General features: G+C 38.6%; 1 protein-coding gene across 1 annotated transcript; it reads left to right on the plus strand.

The window, feature by feature from the left end:
* Positions 1-824: 824 nt before the first annotated feature.
* Positions 825-23442, plus strand: SLC24A5 (solute carrier family 24 member 5; the record flags this gene model as incomplete). The annotated part of the gene is made up of 9 exons (XM_079768400.1): positions 825-945; positions 1654-1833; positions 15734-15817; positions 15917-16020; positions 16347-16447; positions 17982-18265; positions 19785-19991; positions 22530-22631; positions 23114-23442. 9 exons carry the CDS (start codon positions 825-827, stop codon positions 23434-23436), a joined length of 1506 nt encoding a protein of 501 aa, XP_079624526.1. The 3' UTR covers positions 23437-23442.
* Positions 23443-23884: the final 442 nt, after the last annotated feature.

A 23884-nucleotide genomic window follows, 5' to 3' on the forward strand; every position in this document is an offset into this window, starting at 1 on the left:
CAAGTGGTCTGGCTCTAGAGCCTGTGAGATTAGCTAGCGACATGTTACTATAACGCCACAAGTTTTTAACACCTTGACAAGCCTGGTCAATGTTAGGATGGAGAAGATAGAGGTCTATATTTGAACACTCCCTGCCTTGTTGAATTTGCATTTTAGATAACTTCTGGCAGAGAGCACAGCTCATCAATGATCAAGTAGCATCCAATCTGTCTCCTTAACAATTCTTGAAGCTGTTGATTCCTCTCCATGCCCATTGCCACTGTTTTGGTTCAAGCCACCATCATTCATTCCTCCACTAGATGATGGCAGTAGCCTCCTAAGTCACCTTCCTGCGTCTAGCCCTAATTGGAGACAAGGATGAATGGCAAAAACAGAAACAGAAAAGGTGCCAAGCTAGCCACAGAAGACACATACACCAGCCCCAACAATTTCTACAAGCAAGAGCTGGAGAGAAGGGGGAGCAGTTGTAAAAGCTCAGATCCTTACAAATCTAGAGAAAGTCGAAAGCAGAGCCAGTATGAAAACATTAAATAAAGGTCCCATAAAGTACAAGCTTCCAGGATCTGCCCGCAGGGACTGTGGGCCCAGGGCAGATGTAGACAGGATTGCCTGCTCTCCTCCCTACCTCCTCCAGCCTCCCTGGGGCTTGGGGCTCCTGATCAGAGAAGCTTGGCTGGCCCCAATCACCCTCCCTCCCGCACTGGCTTTGCTGAAATGTGCCTTGGGCAGGGCATTGGGCAGGAAGGAGACTCCTCACATGATCCAGCTTAGCCCTCCTTTCCTCTCCTCCTCAAGCTGCACACTGCAGTAAGAGCGCAGCAGACATGCAGACAGAAGGGGGTCCACGCTGGACAAGAAGGGCCCTGCTCCTCAGCATCCTCTGGGCTGCTGCACGCCTGCCTCCCCCGGGGGCCTCCCTGCCCCAGCGTCTCCCACGGGCCACAGGTAGGTGGGTGCAGGGGTCAGCTACCCCTGCTGCTGCTGCTGCCTATAAATGAAGGGACAAAGGGACATTCTCCCTTGACCCCCTTTGCTTATGCTTCCTCCTGTGCTTGCTCTGAATTTTAGCATTTGGAAGAATATGAAACTCTTTTGATCCCTCAAATAAACCTCAAAGATAGCACCGAAATAATTCACAGACACCATGAAGCAGGACAGCCTCAGTTTTTATTGTTGGAGAGTTCATCGTGAAAAAATCTTTCATCCCAGAAACTCACTCTGCAGACAGTGGGTGACTGTTCGCGGGCCTGGGGACAACTTGGGTTCTGCAACTGGAAAATGAAATTGTTCAGATATTAGAAATCTTACTAATCAGAGATTATAGTTTCTACTTGAGGAGGAAGAGGGGTTTGGAATTCGCTTTTAGAAATGAAGCAGACGAGGAGGAGTGACTTCATGATTTCCTCTTTTTAATTCTTCCACTATCATCAGCTTATTTCATTAAAGCCTCTCTTTTGGGTCTCAAAGACTTTTTTTTTTTTCCGGATCTACAACTACATCATATTCAAAAGGGCTATGTACATTGTCACCAGGGTTCCTAAAATTCCACCCAGAAACCCCACACTTTACAGATTTCTTAAGCAATTTCCCTTTGTGAGCTTGGAATGTGTGATTTCAACATCCTTCAAACTTTCACCTCCTTTTCCTCACCAGGAAATAGCACCCAATGTGTTATTTCTCCATCATCGGAGTTTCCTGAAGGGTTTTTCACAAAACAGGAGCGCGCAGATGGAGGCATCGTAATCTACTTCCTAATTATCCTCTACATGTTCCTGGCCCTGTCTATTGTCTGTGACGAGTACTTCCTGCCCTCCTTGGAACTCATCAGTGAATGTAAGTGGCTGGGAATCTCCTGGGTGACCTTCCAGAATAGTGGTGCCACACACATATATGGGCCTGGCTGTCCTGGAAATAGCTCAGCAGCAATCTGTCCCTCTCAACCGGTTGTAGAATTTCACTATTTGTAATTCCGCTTCATTACTGGAATCTGAAAATAAGATCCACCAGTTTAAGCCCATTGTTTATATCCCTTCAGTTACGGGCATCACCCAGAATTCTGAGCATAGAACTTTCATTGGTGCCCTCGTCCCTAAAATCAAGGTATCAGTGATGTGTTATGCCACATAAGCAACTATGCCAGCATGGTTAGTTTAATTCTTTAGGCATGCGCACTTCAGAGAAAGTCTACGTCAAGGGTCAGGTCACCTATTGGACAGAAACAGTGAGCATTTCTTCACAGAAAAGAGCATGAATAGAAACTCTCCTTTACCCACGGCTCTTCCCCCACTGCCACTGGCAGGCAAGCCAAGTTTGTTCTCTCTTGTTCACTGGAGTATAGCTGTCCCCTCGGACCTAAAACAAGACCTGGCAACAGTGGGGACACTTAACACATATTTGTTTAATGGGGAAAAAAAATTATAGAGTAGTCAGCATACGTTTGTTATAATTATTTAACTTACGTAGATGTAAATACATGCATTTTTAGACTGACATTGTTTTAAATTGATATTGATAGTTTTCATTTAATAGAGATTAAATTACTTTAACATAGTGTTTTTACCTGGACTGATGAAACACAAGAAAAACGGAAGAGCCCTAGCTGGTTTGGCTCAGTGGATAGAGCATCAGCCTGCAGACTGAAGGGTCCCAGGTTTGATTCCGGTCAAGGGTACATGCCTGGGTTGTGGGCTAGATCCCCAGTAGGGGGAGTGCAGGAAGCAGCCAATCAATGATCCTCTCTCATCATTGATGTTTCTATCTCTCTTTCCCTCTCCCTTCCTCTCTGAAATCAATAAAAATATATTTTTTTTAAAAAGAAAAGAAAAAAGTAAAAATCATCTATATTTCCATCACCCAGAGATCCCCACAGTTACCACTGGTTATATTTCCTTTCAGCCTTTGGATCTTGCTATAGATACAATTTAAGGTCTTTTCCTGTCATGTAATATCAAATTATGTACATCTCCCATCGTATTAAATGCTCTTCAAAAACTCAATTTTTAATGGTAGCATTATACTTTAGGATTTTGAAAATGATTTGATGACCGAAAACTGTTTTTTATGCATAGTAGTCACCATGTAGAAATTTATAATTTTTAACATTATAAATTTATGAGACATTTGATTTTGTTTTTTAATTTTTTGTTTTTGTTTTCAATAATGTTATGCCCCTACTTGCATAAAATCTTTGCAAACTTCTCTGATCACTTCCTGGTAAAGATGCAGAGCTGTGCCTATTTTAAGCTTTATCTTATACATTGCCAAAAGCATGGCACAGAGGTGTGCGGACCTAAACCTCCGGAATATGTGGTAGCTTCCATTCCAGAAAACCATGAACAATCCCATTTTAAATGCCTTTGTTAGTTGCTTTAAAAATGGAACTTCATTTTATAAAGTTTGTATTTATCTTTTATCCATTTCTGAGGTTAACATTTTATAAGTGTATTGAAATTTATTTTTTTCTTTTGTGTTTTATTGCCCATGTTCTAATGGGGGTGTGGGTGGGGTAATTTATCGTTTTCTTATTGATTTCCAAGGCTTTTTTTAATATAAGGATATTAACCCTTTTTCTAATACAAAATTTATATCATATGTTTTTTCATTGTTTGTTTTTGCTTTTGTATTTTGTGTGTTTATCACATTGAAATTTTACAAATTTTAAGTGAACTTATAAATAGTTTATGATTCTCCTTTTGGTTTTATACTTAGACTTTTTTTATCCATTGGTCAGAAAAATTGTCATATTTTATTTTACTTATATATCTTATATATTTTTTTACATTTATTTATTTCATCCCCTAAGAATTTGTTTTGCTATAGGACACAATGCTATTTTTTTCTAAAGTTGATCAGTTTCATATACTAAATTCTTATATACGTGTGGACCTGTTTCTATACTCTCAACTCTGTTGCAATAACCCACTTGTTCATCCTTGTGGGAAGAAACATACTTTTAACTAGAAAACCTAAATAGATAATGTTAATTATATAAGTCTAAGAGACTTTCAATTCAAGGTAATATATCCCACCTAGAATCTTTCTCTTTCTGGAAAGTAAAATAATCTTTTAAAATGTTTTGCTTTTACATTATCGAACAATGACTTGACTGAAAGAATAAATGCATAAAAAATTGTCTTCACAGTGGTAAATAAATAACTCTTCTAGCTCTACAGAGAGAGACTACTGCATTAAAGCTTAGATTTCCACTTTAGAACAATCTTCAGTGAGTGACTTCACAGAGTATCTGTAACAATCACTTCCACCATGCCACTTGTGGAATTAATCTGAAACATCATCAACAACATGCACTTCTCAGTGCACTACTCCTGGCTCTGAAATAGAATACAGTAGGTATTACAGATGTGTGACTAACGGATGAGGCCACGCCACTGCCCAATCTTCCTCAGCAGCTAAGAACTGACCCTGGTCTTGGGTACTGAAAATACTAACAACAAAATGAGATAGAAATAGTGCTAGCTCAATTCTTTTTAAAATGTCTATAAATTAACGTTGTCATTTCTCTTTTCAAGACCTAGCATGGTCTCATCCACATTTAAACATCAGCAATAAAAAGCAATCTCCCTGAAAGTGGTTTACATCCAGAGAAGTATGCAAATGTGTTACATTCCTCCATAGTTCTTTGATTAGCATTGAGTGACAATAGTTCCACCCATCCCATCAGCGAATTAACACTATCCTCAAAATAGTTTACTGATGCATTCCACAAAGTACTGGAGTGTTATTTAGTCATTCATTTATTTCATTAGTTACCATGATAAAGCAGTGATAAAAGCATGGTTCTAAATTAAATATATATGGTTTCATTTAGTCTCCACAAAGACCCTACAAAGTAGGGACTATTAGATTGGTTTACTGAAGAGAAAACTGAGGCTGAGAAGATATGCAATTTCATAAGACTACACAGTCAGTATATGGCAAAGCCCTGGTCTCTCTAGCGCCCAAACCCAAGAATGTTCCTGATTGCTATATGATATGATTTTACACATCCTTGTTTCAGATTAGTTACTGTAATGTGGTTGTTTCAGAAGAACTGTTCTATATGAACCATCTTAAAAATATTTCCCTTCCAAGGGCACTGAAAATGTTGACACACACACACCCAAAAAACAAATAAAAAACCCTCATCAAATACTCACTGTAATAATGTACAAAGTATACTACAAAATAGTGAGAATCCACTTTGAAAAATCAGCTCAGACTTTTGGCAACCAATTGGGGATTGTAAACTAATGTTATAAACATGTACCCACAATAACTGAACTCTGAGGCCTACACATATTGTCTAGGTTGTACATGAGATCATAGTATAGCACTGTGGAATCAATCATGTATGATACAATGACTTTCTGTGGGGGACATGTTCTGAGTCCCAACCTAGAATACAGTGGTAGGATTGGCAGGACCATGGCCCACCCAGATCCATCATCCCATTACCCCCTCCTCAAGTCACAAGCAATGGTTCATTTGGCCAGCAGAAGGGCCTCCAGAAGGTGAAGACTAAAAGAGCTCAGGAATGGAACCTCTGTGCAGGGGACGGAGGAGGAGGAGGGCAGAGCCTCTTGCTGACACCCTGGCCCGGCCCCAGCTCAGGCAAGCAAGTGCTCTTTGTCAGTAGCTGTATGCGGTGGTCTGGCAATGTCCCCTAGAGCTGTCACCACCTAGGCTTCGAGCAAGGATCGTACCCTTCTTCTTGTTCTACTTGGAATCATGAAAGTCATAGAATCTCTCCTCTCTAACTCAACACTGGAAAAGCAGCACATGCCCCAGTAGACAACCTGAGATATTGTGCTGTCATCTTAACTGTGTAGAACCAATATGAGAAAATGCTATTGCCTAACCCCTCGCTTTCCCCCCGCCCTCATTTAGATTCTATAGGAAAAGAGGCTAATGATGATTCTTTGACCACAGAGGGCTGAAGTAAAATTAACCCATATTATTAAATGGGGAAACGGGTGGAAAATTCATGATAAGGGGTTAAAAGATGTCGTCAGAGAGGAAATATTATCTGAGACAAGTTAGAGCTAAGGATAATGAGGTAAGAAATAAACCATGGAGACCTCCCTCATTCCCATCTGTTGTGCTGCTCTAGACAGTACTTGTGTAGATACTCTTGGGAGTGTGTGTGTGTAAGAGAGACAGAGACAGACAAAGACAGAAACAGAGAGGATTCCAAATGACAACAAGGAAGCAAGGGGAGCCTCGGTGGTCTCTGGTCATGCATTAATACTGATGTAGGAAAGTTTGGATTCCCCTGCTCGGTTTGGTTTGTGAAGTCAGTCACATCACCTTGTACTCATATCTGGCACGGTTTGCTTGGGGCTCTGTCTTCTTTGTTCTATGCCTCTACCAGATACTTGCTGAATGGTCGATAGCATCGCTGAGGATCCTTAAAGGGGATGGAGGGAGAGAAGGCCATTCTATGCTACAGTGCCACATAGTTGAGATGGTTGAAAGTGTCCACTCTGGAGCCTGACACAGCCTAGGTTCAAATCGCAGCCCCACCATTTACTAGATCTGACTGTGCAGCAGGGTAACTAGAGCTCTGAGTTCATAGAGCTGTGTGCCAAGTACTGAAGAAATACAACTGCTTACAAAAGGACCTAGCACATAGCAAACACTCACAAACTGTTCATTAGTACATAAGAACAGACTACCAAGATTAGAATCCTTTGTTCAGGAAAGATGAAGGTGAAGATGGTGAATGATCAAAGTCAATATCAATATGTTTGGGGAACATACCAAGTCTAGGTGCATCTGCTAGAGCTTGGAAACCAAGTTTAAGGCAAATAAAAGCAAGTACTACTCCACAAGGTAAGAAGTAAGTTTATTAAATCTTTTTTTTTATTGCACCTAATAACCCATTTGGTAACTTTAAACAATACCTTAAACATCTCTAGAATATTGTTTAGAGTTCCTTTTATTTCTTTTAGATTAAAATCCATACCATTTTATTCCATCTTTAGCAAACTTTTATTGTTTAAAGAATGTTTTGCCCAGCTGAGGTGGCTCAGTGGTTGAGCATTGACCCATGAATAAAATAAAATCAATAAAAGTATACTTTTAAAAATAAAGTGAGAGATAATAGTCCTATTTTGGGCTATAAGTTAATATAGTTTATATTTTTAATTTAATTTATATTTAAACTACACATATTTTAAAATATATTTTTTGTTTATTTTATTTTAGAGAGCAGAAGGGAGAGGGAGAGAAGGATAGAAACATCAATGATGAGAGAGAATCATTGATCAGCTGCCTTCTGCACACTCCCTACTGGGGATTGAGCCCACAACCCGGACATGTGCACTGACCTGGAATCGAACCATGACCTCCTGGTTCATAGGTTGATGCTCAACCATCTGAGCCACACCAGCTGGGCTCTCAGTTTATTTTTAGAAACACAAAGGTTCAGTATAAAACAAAAAAAAAAATCATTTTTACATCTATATATATAAAAGCCGAGTGACTGGAACAGCAGAATGACCAGAAGGATTGGGGGTGGGGCCAGCTGGCCAACCTCTAGCGGCTCCTCCCCTGGCTGGCCCCCACCCATGCACAAATTCATGCACCTGGCTTCTAGTATTTTCACATGTAATGGGGCTCTCCTAGAATTATTTAACCACTATTCAGAGCAGCTTTTCTGTTTTTAACCTTTCCCTAAGCTAACTACACAAAAAACTGAGAACCCCTTAAGACTGGTCACTTGATATAGCTCAAAGTTCACAATGAGCCAGCTATGAAACTTTTCATTTTAAATATCACACTAATACACTATTCAATTAACAATTCTAATCCCTCCACCATGCTGATCCTTTGAGGTATAACATGTCTTAAGTGAAAACAATCTTAGTAAGATATAGAGAAACATAATTAAAGTATTTGCTTTTTTATTAAAATTATTTTTATTCACTCTGCTTTGAACTAACATTTGCCCAGGTTCTACTTTGTGTTTCAGAAATAGATAATAATAAAGAAATGCAAGTTTTAATTCCAGGTAGATTTGGTTCTAAATTGATAAAATTGAAAGGGAGTCCAGTAATTCTGTGAGTATGGCATTTGGACAGCCCACAGTTTCAGTGTTTGATTTTCTTAATCCTTGTGAAATTTACAGAAGCAAAGCCTTCCCGAAGAACAAAGAACCTAAGAATAGTGCTTCCTCCCTGCCACAGGGCCACTCATCCTCCTAAGAGCATTTTCATCCTCTTTGTTTTTCTTTTCTCTCTGATCTAAATTGTGGTCCCCTTGGATTGCTGCTAAATCTACACCAGGTGCCTGGATCTAAATAAAGTGCCAAGTCGTTTGGATATTACCAAGATGCTATTGCAGGACTAGGCAATGATGATGATGATGATGATGATGATGATAATTAGTATTAATCTCTTCACTTTACCTGCATGGATGACTGAAAGAGCAGCTTTTTAAAGTAAAAATGATCTAGGTGCTCATTCCATCTCTACAATTACTCTGTGACACTGGGCAAATTATGGGGCCAAAACTCAGGTAACTGTGAAGTTTGGTGATAAAATGTCTTGCACGGGCTTTGTATGCTAGGCTTACGACAGTGACATTCATTGTAATATTGTAGCTGTTCGGTTGGGAGTGAAGAGAGTGCCTTTTCAATGGAATCGGGCATTTAAAATCATTGTACAGGGTTTCAGAATTTACTCCATCATAGTGCAGACAAAATATAAGGTGGTAACTATAAAATGCTCATAATGTTTTTATTTATTGTTAAGAACCTCACAGAATATACATGCAGTTGGGCATTGAGAGGCAGGCACTGATTCCAATGAATGCTAACTTTACTCAAAATATTTCTAGAAAAATATTTAAAATTGATGTCAACATGGGTTTTGCAAACCATAAAAAGCTTTGGTTTGCTGTCATACTTCATTTTTTATTTTCTTTATCTTTTTATGTTTTGTTTTGTTGTGTTTTCGTTTTTTCCAGAGAGAGGGAAAGGGAGAGAGGGATAAAAACATTAATGATAAAAGAGAATCATTGATCGGCTGCCCCCTGCACGCCCCCTATTGGGGATCGAGCCCACAACCTGGGAATATACCCTGAGTGGGAATCAAACTGTGACCTACAAGTTCATGGGTTGATTCTCAACCACTGAGCAACACTGGCTGTGCTGTCACACTTCATTTTGGACCCTAAGTAAAATTACTTAGCATGACGACCCATTGGAGTCACTAGAATTGAGTCTGACTGACTTTTGATTGCTTCTGAAACTCAAATCCATTCACAAAACATGAAAATTTGCTATCATGAAGACTTTTTAAAATTGTGCCAGAGGATACCAAAGTGCATACTGCCTATAGTTATAACTCTATTAAAATGTGAAAGAGACTAGAAATACATTAAAATGATAGCAGTGGTTAAACACAATGGTAAGCGTGTAAGTAACTCTGCCTCTTCTATTTTCCTCTATCTTCTAAATTTTAAATGATATAGAGGGGTTTTTATTATGGGACTATTTAACATGAAATACAAAATTCATACTCTACATTTTGAGTAGAAATTGAAAAAATTAGAAGATACCTTAACATGTTAAGCGCCCAGCCTGTTTTGTCTTCCAGATGTAAAGTATAGTGTCAGTCACCAGTGACTGACAGGACGCTTAATGTGTTAAAGATTGTGTAGTCCAACTCCCCATTTTACAGATGGCAAAATACAAGCCTTGTCTGAATGACTTATCTAAAATCTCATATTAAGTTACTTATCAGCAGGGCCAGAATCCAGGTCTCCATTTTAGTTTAAAACTTTTCCTCCCATATTTCCAGAAGTGGATTTTCAAAAACTGTTATAAACTTCCCAACATGGCATCCTAGAAGTAAACACACTTAAGAAAAAGTTTGCTGAGTTTTAGTAATCAGTTCATTATCATCGACTTGCACTTTATATAAACAATGTGATATCTAAACTTATAAAGCAAACTCACCTTAAACTTTTCTACTATATCCTGAAGGAAACTGTGATGACTCCTTTAGAGTAATAGAGAGGAAAGAAATGCTCTCCAAAGGTCAGCGAAGACAAATCCAGGCCATTCTAAAGTTCAGATGTTTAAACCATTTTTACAAAATATGCTTAGAACCTTAAGATATAACTTGTTAAAATATCTCTAAATTTTACACGCCCATCGATACAAGTTCTTTCCTTTCCTGACTCAATTAGAGCTCAGTGAAGAGCGACACGCTTGGTCGTTACTGCCTTTTGAGAGCAGAAGTGTTCAAAGGGCCACCTATTTCCCTACCTTGCAACAACCCAACAGATCACCCTGTGGATTGAATTTCTCCAATGAAACACTCTTCAGCTAAATGAAGAGGGGTCATTAGCTCTTCAGTTGCACTGAGTTTGGACAGTAACTTCAAGATAAAGCATTTTGTTCTTTTTCAATTTCCTCCACATATTATCTAGCCCTGATTTGATTAGAGAATTCATGATAATACCCAATATTATTACACTTCTACATTCTGACTCCCAGTAACTATTTTTCCCCCAAGGAATGAATAAATTGGGGGCAGTTGTGTGCCAGTGCCACGAGGCAGAGAAGAAAATAACGTTATAATTGGCCTGCCTAACTGCCATTGTTATATTGGGTTTCTGTCATGAAATTGAAATAGCACTGGACTTAGAACCAATATACTTGGGGTTTATGTAGTAACTTCTCACATTTAAGATCCTCACTATCCACCTAACTGAATTATTTAGCCTCCTGGACCTGTTTCTTATCTGTAAAATGGAAATAGCATCACTCATATTTGAGGATAGTTGGGATTAATAAATTATGTATATGAGGGTGAATTACATACCATCAATGTAAGATATTATTTATTTCACACCTAAAATGAAAAAAGTTAATCACAGAGCAATAGGTTTTATCTTGTTCTGTTTTGTTTCATGGCCAATTTATCTTACTACACACCACAGAACTGTAATAAAAGTATGCAGATATACATACATAAAAATATATAATTATATAATTGTTATATATATCATATAAAGTGATATCCTATATAATAAAACCCTAATATGCAAATCAACCGAAGGGCAGAGCGACTGGTCGCTATGATATGCACTGACTACTAGGGGGCAGATGCTCAACACAGGAGCTGCCCCCTGGTGGTCAGTGTGCTCCCACAGGGGGAGCGCTGCTCAGCCAGAAGCTGGGCTCATGGCTGGCGAGCATTTCCTCGGCAGCGCTAAAGACCACTTGGGGGATCCGAGGGATCCTGGACTGCGAGAGGGCACAGGCTGGGCTGAGGGACACCCCCCCCCCATGCACAAATTCGTGCACCGGGCCATATATATATATATATACACACACACACACACACACACACATATGTATACTAGAGGCCTGGTGCACGAACTTCGTGTACGGAGGGGGGTTGTCCCTCAGCCCAGCCTGTACCCTCTCCAATCTGGGACCCCTCAAGGGATGTCCGACTGCCCGTTTAGGCCCAATCCCGGTGGACATCCCTCTCACAATCCAGGACTGCTGGCTCCCAACTGCTTGCCTGCCTGCCAGCCTGTTTGCCCCCAACTTCCCTCCTCTGCCGGCCTGGTTACCCCTAACTGCCCTCCCTTGCAGGCCAGGTGCCTCCCAACTGCCCTCTCCTGCTGGCCATCTTGTGGTGGCCATCTTGTGTCCACATGGGGGCAGGATCTTTGACCACATGGGGGCAGCTATATTGTGTGTTGCAGTGATGATCAATCTGCATATTACTCTTTTATTAGATAGGATAGAGGCCTGGTACAGGGGTGGGGGCCAGCTGGTTTGCCCTGAAGGGCGTCCCGGATCAGGTGGGGGTTCCCTTGGGGTGTGGGGTGGCCTGAGCGAGGGGCCTGTGGTGGTTTGCAGGTGGGCCACGCCCCCTGGCAATGCAAGCAGAGGCCCTGGTATCTGGAATTTATTTTCCTTCTACAATTAAAACTTTGTAGCCTGGAGCGGAGCCAAGCCTGGGGCTCCCTCTGAGGCCGGTAACCATTTGTGTTGGGGTTATAATTGAAACTTTGTTGCCTTAAGCAGGTGGGCCCAGCCAGGGTGTGCAGAAAGCTTTGCTTCCCCTGTTGCCAGCAGCAACCCTGGCCTGCTCTCTCAAGCTCCGTTCTGCCACCATTTGTTTGAATTTGTTTACCTTCTATAATTGAAACTTTGTAGCTTGAGTGGAGGCTTAGGCCTGGCCAGGACAGGCGGAAAGCTTGGCTTCCTCTGTTACCTAGGAAACCTTGCTCTCTGTGGCTGTAGCCATCTTGGTTTGGGTTAATTTGCATACTCGTTCTGATTGGATGGTGGGCGTGGCTTGTGGGCTTGTCAGAGGTATGGTCAATTTGCATATTTGTCTATTATTAGATAGGATACACACACACACACACACACACACACACACAAGGGGCCCGGTGCACGAATTTGTGCACCTTGAAAGGAACTGTGGGCCATGAGGCTGCGGTAGGCACAGGGACGGGTCTCGGCCCATCCTCCGTGCCCCTACCTGGCCCCTCCTGCTGCAGCCCCCTGGTCCCCTGTGTGCAGGCAGCCCCACTCCCGCTGCTGCTGCTCCCATATGCTGACGGCACCGGCCCTGCTCGCACCCGTTGACGGCATAGAGTGATTGGGGCCAGTGCCAGCAGTAGTGCCAGTGGGGCTGGTGCCGTCAGCGGGTGCTAGCGGTGCCTGCTGCCTCAATCGCCCCTCAGGAGCAGGGGGAGGTGGAGAAGCTCTCAGGGACGATCAGGGATGGCAGCTGCCACTCACACCCGCTGATAGCACCGAGTGATCAGGACTGGCACTGGTCACCAGTAGCAGGTGCGAGCTCTGAGCGGGACTGTAGTGCGCGGGAGCAAAGAATTTTTAGTAACCACCAGAGGCTCACCCCTGACAGTGGCTGGCACCCTGCCTTGGTCTGACGCCCCCACTCACCTGCTCCACCATCCACCATGGCCAACGCCCGCCATGTTCCATACACTACCCCTGGTCGTCAGCGCATGTCATAGCGACCGGTTGTTTGGTTGTTCTGGTTGTTCCACCATTTGGTCTATTTGCATATTAGCTTTTTATTACATGGGATATATATATATATATATATATATATATATATATATATGTGTGTGTGTGTGTGTGTGTATATATATATATATGTGTGTGTGTGTGTGTGTGTGTGTGTGTATATATATGTGTGTGTGTGTATATATATATATATATATATATATACACACACACACACACACACACACATATACATATATCTCACTCTAGGCAGTAAAAGAAATGCTATGAAATAGGACTTTCATAAATCATTACTTCTCTCCCTTATTAGTCAATGCAGGTAGGTGTTCATCAAGTGACATGACCACAGGCAAATAGTGAGGAATAGGATAGAGGACCTGAATTGGATCATCCCAACTATCCCTAGAGCACTTTTCACAAGGCTTAACAGACTAGAGCTGGTTGGGCCTCTGAGACCAAATAACCCCACAGGGATAAAAAAAAAAAAAAAAAAAAGACTGATTTTGGTACCATCAGCAGGAAGCATGTGGATGGCTTTGTAATTACTTCCAAATCTTTCAGAATAAAAGCCCAAGTCCTTACTAGGATCCACAAGGCCTTACATGATCTGGCTGCCTGTTACCTCTGACCTTATCAACTCCCTCCCTCCCTTCGCACACTTAATTCCATACATGCTGGCCTTCTGTTTCTTGAACACATGGGTTGGCTTCCACCTCAGATCTTTTGCACTCCCTCCTTCTGCCTGGAATACTCTTTCCCCAGGTGCATGTGTGCCTAGCTCCCTCCCTCTGAAGTGTGTGTTAAGTTACCGTCCCAGTGAAGTCCTTTCTGGTAACCTGATCCAAAATTACAATCTTTCTGTTGTGACATTTCATATTCCCCCTCCATGCTTTTGTTCTTCACTATTTCTAACATAACACAGAGCTTGCTTTCTTGTCTGTTTCCTCTCACTAGAACTAAAGCCCCACAAGAGAAGAAGCGTTTGTGATTGTTACTGTCCTATTCTCAGCACATAAAAAAACATCTGGCATAGTAGGTTGTCAGTAAATGCAACAAATAAATGACCAATAGCTAGGTGTTCCCATTATCCATTCCTGCGTAACAAATCGCCCCCAAACAGGGCTCAGCCAAGTGGTTTTGCTCAAGATCATAAGAGAAGGCAGATCATCTGAAAGCCCCCTCCCTTACATGGTGGGTGCCTGGGACGGTTCAAAACAGATGGTCCCTCGAGCATCTCTATTTCAATTTGGGCTCTTCATGAGGTCTCTCCAGGATGGGGATTTCAAGACAGCCAGATTTTTTATATGGCGACTTGTGGCTCTAAAGCAAATGTTCTTAGAGAGCATGAGGAAGTTTACCACCTTTTATGTCCTAGCCTGGCAAATACAATGGCTTTGCCACTCTGTCAGTCCAAGCATGAGTCACAAAGGCGTATCCAGGCCCAGGAGGAGACATAAACATAAACTCCACCTTTTTTTTATTATTATTGATAAGGAATGAAAAGGTTCTGGGAAATCATGTGAGCAGAAATACTGTAGCCATTTTTTTTAAAATACAATCTGCCACACCAAGGAAAAAAATCAGGAAAGTCAAGAGTAGATGTCCCAGCAGAGAAACAGAACATGAGGAGGACCTGAGAATAAGCAACAGGTAATGGTCCCCACAGGCAAAAAAAACCAAGGAAATACTGACCACAGGTGACTCAAGCAAACACAGCAGAATTTGAGGGTCCCAGGAAGACTGAAGTGTCAAGAATCAATAAATAAAATAAATAAACATCAGCAAAGGATGGCTATCAAGAGCCTTGGGAACCTGAAATTTAGTCTGTGTGACCCAGGTAAATAAGGCCCAGCATGCTACCTCTGTCAGCTAATTTTCATTCTACCAGCAAAGCCTGGTTGGGTTTTTCTGGTGCAACCTTGTCTCAACCTTCCCTAAGCAAGGTGGTTTCCTCCACATGGCTCTCTGTCCTTGCCACAGCAGGTCCCTTAGCTCTAAAACTGAAGGGGCAAAACATTTAAGACTCTTATCCCAGCAATCACTGAATGGATTTGCATGCTTGTTAACATGGGGGATACCCACAATTTGAATAGTAGTATTTTCCTAAATTTCCTAATCTAAAACAGTTCTCATGGTTTCATAATTTAAATTAGCATTGTTATACAATAGTCAATCTTGTTTTTTGTTAATTTCCTCTTTTGTATTTAGACAAGGTTGAAATGACCAATTTGTGAACATGCTCCTTTATTCAGCTTCATTTACAGATCTTAAATACTGCCAATATTCACTTTTTCTCCTCTTTCAAGTTGGATTAGGATTCCTGAATTACCCATTTTCTCAGCTCCTATCGGAGCATCGAGTTTTTAAAAAGCTGTGCTGTTGCTACACATCTACAACCAGGAAGGACTCTTTTCTGGGTCCCGTAAGATCCATATTGCGCTCAGAGGACTGAGTTGCGGCATGCTTCGGTGCACTCCTGGCCTTCTCTCCCTTTCTACAGAAGCTTTAGGTCATGGAGTGACAATGAAAGCAAGACAGTGGGTCCCTCTATTTCTTAACCTGCTTATTTTACCTTTCCAGTTGAGGTCAGTATGAGTGCTTTTCTGTAAGCTGTAGTTTTGAATATCTACTGTATTTAGTTATAAAGACTTACTCTTTCATTTGTCAATTTACTGGGCATAACAGTATCTCATTTGTCTTCAGCCCTTGGATTGTCTCAGGATGTTGCAGGTGCAACTTTTATGGCAGCCGGTAGTTCAGCTCCCGAATTAGTGACCGCTTTCCTAGGTAAATATTGCACCTTCTATTTTTTTTTTTTGCTAATCCCATGTGATTTTATCTATTTCAAATCAACATTAACTTACCTGCTTACTCTCTTGCTCATAGGTGTATTTATCACAAAGGGAGATATTGGCATTAGCACCATTCTTGGATCTGCAACTTATAATCTCCTGGGCATCTGTGCAGCATGTGGCTTGCTATCTAATGTGGTATGTACAAAAACTCTTCAACAAAATATATTGTCTTGACAAATTAAAGAACTGTTTATAGTCTAGAACAAACAAGGCATTAGTAATCTGTTCAATCAAGTTTATTAATCAGTAGAAAAACCAACATGTATTCAATTTTAGATTAACCCACAAATAGCTCTAGGTCAAATTTATGAAAATCAGGTTTAGAAACAATTTTCCTAAAAGTTCCTTTTTCTCTAGGCAATATGCAAAAGATATTTAGCTACAAATATACAAACAATTTTATTACATTAAGCATGTACTTGAAGTTGCAGTGTAATGGAAACAAAATTATCATTTTATAGGTTTCAACGCTATCGTGCTGGCCCCTATTCAGAGACTGCGCGGCATATGCGATTAGTGTAGCAGCAGTTCTTGGCATAATATTTGACAACCAAGTGTACTGGTAAGCTTGAAATAATTATCACTGTTATGTAAAACACAATTACAGAGAAAATTTCATGAAATTCTAATGGTTTAGTAACTTTTCAAATGTCTGCCTCTTTCGCACCCTTTCCAGTGGTCTCTGGGCTAAAGTTCCTCATCACGATTGCTGGCTGCATTTTTCTCCCTTCTTTGCAATTTTTAGTGGTCAGTCTCCTTTTCTGTCTTATTAGTCACTGGATGTTATCATCCTTCCTTCTCCCCACTGACTGACCAGGAAGTCTCCCAACTGTTGTTGTCCATTCAAGTCCTAACAGTTGGCTTTTTCATCTATTGGGTTATTGCTCACCTTGCCTAGAAGTGGTCATGGTCACAAGATTGGAGATGGGGGATGGAGAAAGTAAACGCCCTTTTGAATCCTTATATCTTTCTTTCTGTTCATTTAGGAAGAGGAACTATAGCCTTCTTCCTCGCAGAATAACAAATATTTAGGTTTCAATATTAAAAATTACTTGCTTTTTTAAATAATCTCCCTATGCTTTGCTGTTCCGAGAAAATAAAAAAGGGAGTGACTTAATAGACAGATAACTTTTTCAACTGATATGCACCAAGTACCTATTAGGTATTTACCACTACACTGACAATCGTAAGGGATAAAGAAATGTCACAGGTGGCTCCCCTCTGCAGTACAACTAACTTAGGAGTGCTGCATAATACCTGCTATCAAAAAACTTAAAATCTAGCAGGGAGCAAAATCTCTAAATGAATCGTTCTGAACTCGTCTTTCCCCCAAAGAAAATCTATGGGTTACAGTCGGGATATTTCTCAGCTATCTGTAAGGGGACAATGACTGTGAGAGTATCCCTCCACTATGGCAATCAAGAGCTCTGTGCTTCTAGCTGTAGCAGATTTACTAGCTATAAAAGGTAAAGGTAAGATTCAAATGTGACGGTATTAGCTAATCACAATTCTTTAAATAGGAAACCAGTGGAGGAAAAAAAGTTCTCAGTGCTTACGGTATAATTTTATGTTTGAGAATATCTTGTTTTCTTTAGTTAATATTATTTAAAAAAAAACTGTATAGGAAACTGAAAACCCCAAAGCAAGCCTAACATATTCCAATTTTTACACAAAATTGCTACACTATAAAATTTGAAGAGACAGTTAAAATGAACTAACACATGCTATATTCTCTTATAATTACATATTTTGGGGAATGGATTCTGCCAATGAACTGAGATGAAGACTACCCATTACTATGCATTAGTTTCACTTTAATTTTGAAAATCTTGATCATTATTTTCAAGGTATTTTTATGCCAACCATCTTAAAGGAATCTATAAATGAAGATGAGTTTCCAATTCTTGTTTTTTAAAATATAGAAGAGTCAAGCTCCTATCAATAAATTTATAATAATGCTGTAACACATCTATACCAAAATATACCTAGAAACATTTGATTATTCAATTGCTGCATTAAAATTAAGCTGCTTAAGCTATTAACTCTCAAATAATTTTAATTTTTTATTTAAAAAAACACATTTCTCTAATTTATAGGTATGAAGGAACTCTACTACTTTTGATATATGGATTATATGTTCTGGTGCTGTGTTTTGACATTAAAATTAACCAATATATTATAAAGAAATGCAGTCCCTGCTGTACCCGTCTTGCCAAAGCTATGGAGGAGAGAAGTGAACAACAACCACTAATGGGATGGGAAGATGAGGGTCGACCATTCACCTGTCGGCCATCAAGAAATGATAGTGGAATATTTTATGAGGATTCCTGTTACTCCCAGCTTTCTATAAGTTTACATGGTCTTAATCAGGTTTCTGAAGGTAAAAACCACATCCTGTCCACTACTAAGTCTATTCACTGGTGAAATGTAATTTCATTTAATTCAGCAAATATATATTCTTATTATATAAAAGACACTGGAGACTCAGAGATGAAGAGGCAGTCCATATCCTTATGAAGCTTCCAATACCGCAGGGGGGAAAATGACTAAAATATGAGGATTTATATATTTAGAGAAAGAAATAAAGTATAACTGTGTTTCCTAAAAGGGATAGATTGTGAGCAGGAAGATTATTAGAACTGAAACATGGGATAAAAGACACGGCTATCTATAAGAGGCTATTAAAAGCTGATGTGTTTAATAGGTGCCTAGTCAGAGAGAAGGCAGTGGGAATGAGTAGACATAAGCCAATGCAGAGAAAGCATCCTGAAGACCAGGCAATTAAAGGACTATACACGGCCAGAAAAGGGAGCAGAGATAATTCTTAAACTTTCATCAGAAATGACTAAGAAAACGGAACACTGCTTACAAAAACTAGGAATTTAGGAGAAAGGGTTGGTGAGAAGAAAAAACGAGTTGAGTTTTAAACATGTAATTTGAAGCAATAGCAAACCATTTAGGTAAATACGTTTGGTAGAGAGTCAAATTCATCTATGACCAGAAATATCAATTTAGGGGTTACTTTTATATAAAATGGTTGTATAAAACAGATTCTAAATTTAATTTAGTACATTAGGAAGGGAACTAATTTACTACCTACAAAAACTAAAAACATGACTCTTCCCCTTCATACAAAAATTAGTTTCTAGTCTTTCAGGTATCAGAGTTATTCATCTCTAAGTTAAATTTTATAACAAGAAACTGAAAAGAATCAGTCCAAATTTTACTATTTACACTAAAATTATACCTAATTTTACTTAATAGCTCATTGGCTGAGGCTTGGCAAATTTTACTAGTTATTTTACTAGCATTAGTTGTAATTTGATTGATCAAATATATGGGTACATTATTCTCTAAATGCCATACAAATTTTAAACTATCTTAAAGTGAATTCCCATTTTATCCAATATGCTATTGTCTTCCATTAACTTCATAAGACAAATTGAATAAAGAAACATACTCAAGTTTATAAATTACATGTAAATTCTATACTAGTTCATATTTTCTTAAGGTTGTTTCTAAGACTGGTGATGAATTGTAAATTAATGAAAAAAGCCCCTCAAAATAACTTACAATAAGAATTAGAATGGAATATTCAACTTAAAACAAAAAGATGTCCAACTGACACTCCACAAACATCATCTCTAACATATTTAGTGAATGACCCAAGACATTTTGATGAAGGCCCGAACTCAAGAAATGCTGAGAATCACATTTTACAGTTTGCCCTAAAGTCTCAATTAGTTTCTTTTTCCAGCAATATCAGTAATGAGGTATTCAAATGTTTTAAATAGCCTCTTAAAACTGATACAGCTAATTTATTTCAATATAGCTTCTAAATGAACATTTCTAACGTAACTGGCTATTTAAGAAATTCAGAATCATTTTTTTCTCAACAGATCCACCAAGTGTTTTCAACATGCCTGAAGCAGATTTCAAAAGAATTTTGTGGGTATTATCCCTTCCTATTATTACATTACTTTTTCTAACCACACCAGATTGTAGAAGAAAATTTTGGAAAAATTATTTTGTGATAACCTTTTTCATGTCGGCACTTTGGATATCTGCATTTACATATATCCTTGTTTGGATGGTCACGATAACTGGTATGTATCTTGAATACAAGAGCACAATTTAAAAAGAAAACCATCAGTTTCACATTAGAACTCCATACATGCACTAAGGTCGTCTAGCTAAGGAGCAAATTTCTTTTCTAGCAAAGAGTAAATATGCTATTTACAAAAAAATTCAATATTAATATATCAATCATCCAGATTTTGAGTTCATATTCCATATCAACCATATTCTCAAAATTATACAGCCCAGGGGTATGAGTCAAGGGAATCATCTCATAAATGAAATAAATTCACAGGATGTCTGTTAGACTAATAATTAAATCACATTGCATGGGCTCCATAACTCTTTATATTAAGTTCAATCACATAACAGAAAATATAGCAAGATGTCAATGTTTGGGGAAAATAATGATGTTCACAGTTTAACTGGAATACATTTTATTTTGCTTTTTATTTATTTTTGCCATTGATATTTAGAGAGAGTGAAAGGTTGGGAAGGAGGGGGGGGAAAGAGAGAGAAACATGAATGTGGGAGACACACATTGATTGGGTGCCTCCCACTTGTGCCCCAACCTGGCCAGGGATACAACCTGCAACCCAGGTACATGCCCTTCAGTGCATGGGCCAACACTCTAATTACTGACCCACACCAAGCCGGGTTTTTATTTTGCTTTTTGACATGGCAATATAATTATATTATGAAATAAGTAAAAAGGATCTAAAATAAATTTTCATCTTAGGTTTCTACTACTTTCACAATTAAGATTTAACTATTACTGCTTGGCCATAATCAGCTCCAATCCCATAGAATTCCTAGTCCAGAAGGAAAAACTAAATATAAATGTAAAACAAAAAATTCAGGAATTTTCCCCCAAAGGTTAACCTGAATGAACTAGTATCAGAAGTGAGCAAACTACCTCCTGAGTGTCCAAATCACTGGTCTTCTGTCTTTTGCTAATCGGGTCACTCATTTACATATTAACTATGGATGTTTTCACTACTGCATTAGCAGAGCCGAATAATTGCCTGCAAAGTCTAACATAATTACTACCTAGCCCTTTACCAAAAAAAAAAAACACACTTGCTGATCTCTGACTTTTTCCAATTTAATATGTAACTTAGAATTGTATCTAGCAAAAAACAAAATATTTTTTTCTTTTTTTAAAGAGGAAGATAAAATAGTTCAATTAGCTTGCATATTAAACCTCTCCAAACTTTCTCAGCCAGAACACATTTGACATTGGGAAAACAGGAAAAGAGCAAAATCAAGTAACAGATCATAGAACACCCCCAAGATGTTATTTATATGTTATTTATGTACATAAGAACTCTGGCCAACCATAACAAAAATTAACAATCAAGTCCAATATCAATATATATAAGCATGCAATAAACAGCTACGTAAAGGTTTTTTTAAAGTAATACTTGAAAGGAAGAATGATTCTAAAGCAAGTGTTCAATTATAACAATAAAAGAGCAGTTACATGTAGTTTTTTTAACTTCCCACTGGACCTGTTTCCTAGAATAAATACATTACTGAAAAATGTTGAACTGACATCAAATTTAATGGAAGTATTAATAAATTAGGACTATAATGTTAGAAAAACTCAAGAAGAACCCTATTTTGTTTTCTTCAGATTTATGATATTTCTCAAAGAAAACACTAAATTGAGGTATATCACTAAAGTAGGAGTTAAAAATGTATACCAGCCAAAACCGGTTTGGCTCAGTGGATAGAGCGTCGGCCTGCGGACTCAAGGGTCCCAGGTTCGATTCCGGTCAAGGGCATGTACCTTGGTTGCGGGCACATCCCCAGTAGGGGGTGTGCAGGAGGCAGCTGGTCGATGTTTCTCTCTCATCGATGTTTCTAACTCTCTATCCCTCTCTCTTCCTCTCTGTAAAAAATCAATAAAATATATTTTAAAAAAAAAATGTATACCATATTAACACATTTATATTTTAAAAATAGCTATAAACAATTTGCTTAACACTGAACACTTTAAGAAAAAAGTTTTTAATAAGAAAAAAGGGACCAATCTTATTAGTATACATTAAGCAACAGCCTTGATGATATAATAGTGATGACATCCAAAACTTCTGTAAGCATAGCAAGGAGGGGAACTGCTCCTTGGTAGAATTTTGTCTATTAAGTATCTGTCTTTAAAAATCTGTCCTACTTGCCCTGGAGCACTACCTCTTACAGCAAAAGGTTGCAGATTCAATTCCTGGTCAGGGCACATACCTAGGTTTTGTTTGCGCTTATGGAAGGCAACCAATCGCTGTTTCTCTCTCAAATCTATGTTTCTCTCTCTCTCTTCCTGTCTCTAAAATCAATAAAAACATATCCTCAGGTGGGTATTTAAAAGAAAAAATCTGTACTACCTATGTTACCCCATTTACCAATCTTACTCAAACATTTGCTAACTAAAACCTAAGTATATACATACTGGCTCTGTAATCTAAATATGCCTATTTTCTTTTTGTTCAGGAAGGAAATATCTGAAATATGCAGAGGATGGTTAGTGAACCTGTAAGATTTGTAACTTATAATATCTATATTTATTACAGGGGAAACATTAGAAATTCCAGATACAATAATGGGCCTTACTTTATTAGCAGCAGGAACAAGCATACCAGACACGATTGCAAGTGTGCTGGTTGCAAGAAAAGGTAAGAATTAGGTCCCTCAAGCTGCAATGCTCATTCTTCAAGCCTGGTTGAACTACACTAAGCAAAGTTGCCTTTAAATATATTTATTTCTTCAGTAACATACTTGAAGGAAAAAAGGAGTAACTCAAGAGGAAGGATTTACTATTTAATAACTAACATTAATTTCACTAATTCTAATTCCCCGAATAAAATTCATCTGAAATGTGTATTAAATTGTAATTAAACATGTTAAATTAGAATGAAAAGCAACAAGTAATCTACCTTATTGAAAAATGCTTTAATAAAGATAATTAGATAAATAAATGTTAATACTTTAAATACTAACCTCCCCAAATTAAAAAATACAAATTCAGTAAGACTTTTGCTCTAATACAATTTTCCAAAACCAACAAACAAAAAAGTATCCAGTGTCTTTTCTTATGAAGCTTATTATTAAAATACAGTATTGGTATGCACATTTTAACACCATGCTTTTTTTGCAGGCAAAGGAGATATGGCTATGTCTAACATCGTGGGATCCAATGTGTTTGATATGCTGTGCCTAGGTGTTCCATGGTTGATTAAAACTGTATTTATAAATACATCAGCTCCTGTAGAAGTGAACAGCAGAGGTCTAACTTACGTAACTATCTCTCTCAACATTTCAATTATTTTTCTTTTTTTAGCAGTTCACTTCAATGGCTGGAAACTAGACAGAAAGTTGGGAATAATCTGTCTATTATTGTACTTGGGACTTGCTACATTATCAGTTCTATATGAACTAGGAATTATTGGAAATAATAAAATAAGGGGCTGTGGAGGTTAATATTAATAGGTGGAAAATGTGAATGATAGGGATGGGCAGAGAAAACTCCATTTCTTCATTTAAGTAAAATAAAAAATATCCTAAACTTTAGACTCTAAAACTTACAATAATTCTTTACCGAAGAAAAGTAATTTAAATCAACCAAAATCATATCCTAATTTGTCTGAGTACTTTCTTATCAAGAACAATTACATAAAGATAACAGAAGTTTTGAAAAAAAAAATCTATTTTTTAACTTACAATAAATAAGCTGATAAAAGCTGGAGAAACTTGAACAAACCCCACTATGTAGTACTGAAAATAACATGAAAATGGCTTATTTCATTAAAAAACAGTATAACCATTCATTTAAACTGAATGACCAGATTTGCTGTCTTTAAAAACCCAAACTTGAGATAACAAAAATCACAGTATATTTAACACTATACTGTTAAAAGCTGGTGGGAGT

The sequence above is a fragment of the Cnephaeus nilssonii genome (genome assembly GCF_951640355.1).
Source record: "Cnephaeus nilssonii genome assembly, chromosome: 4".
Lineage (NCBI taxonomy): Eukaryota > Metazoa > Chordata > Mammalia > Chiroptera > Vespertilionidae > Cnephaeus > Cnephaeus nilssonii.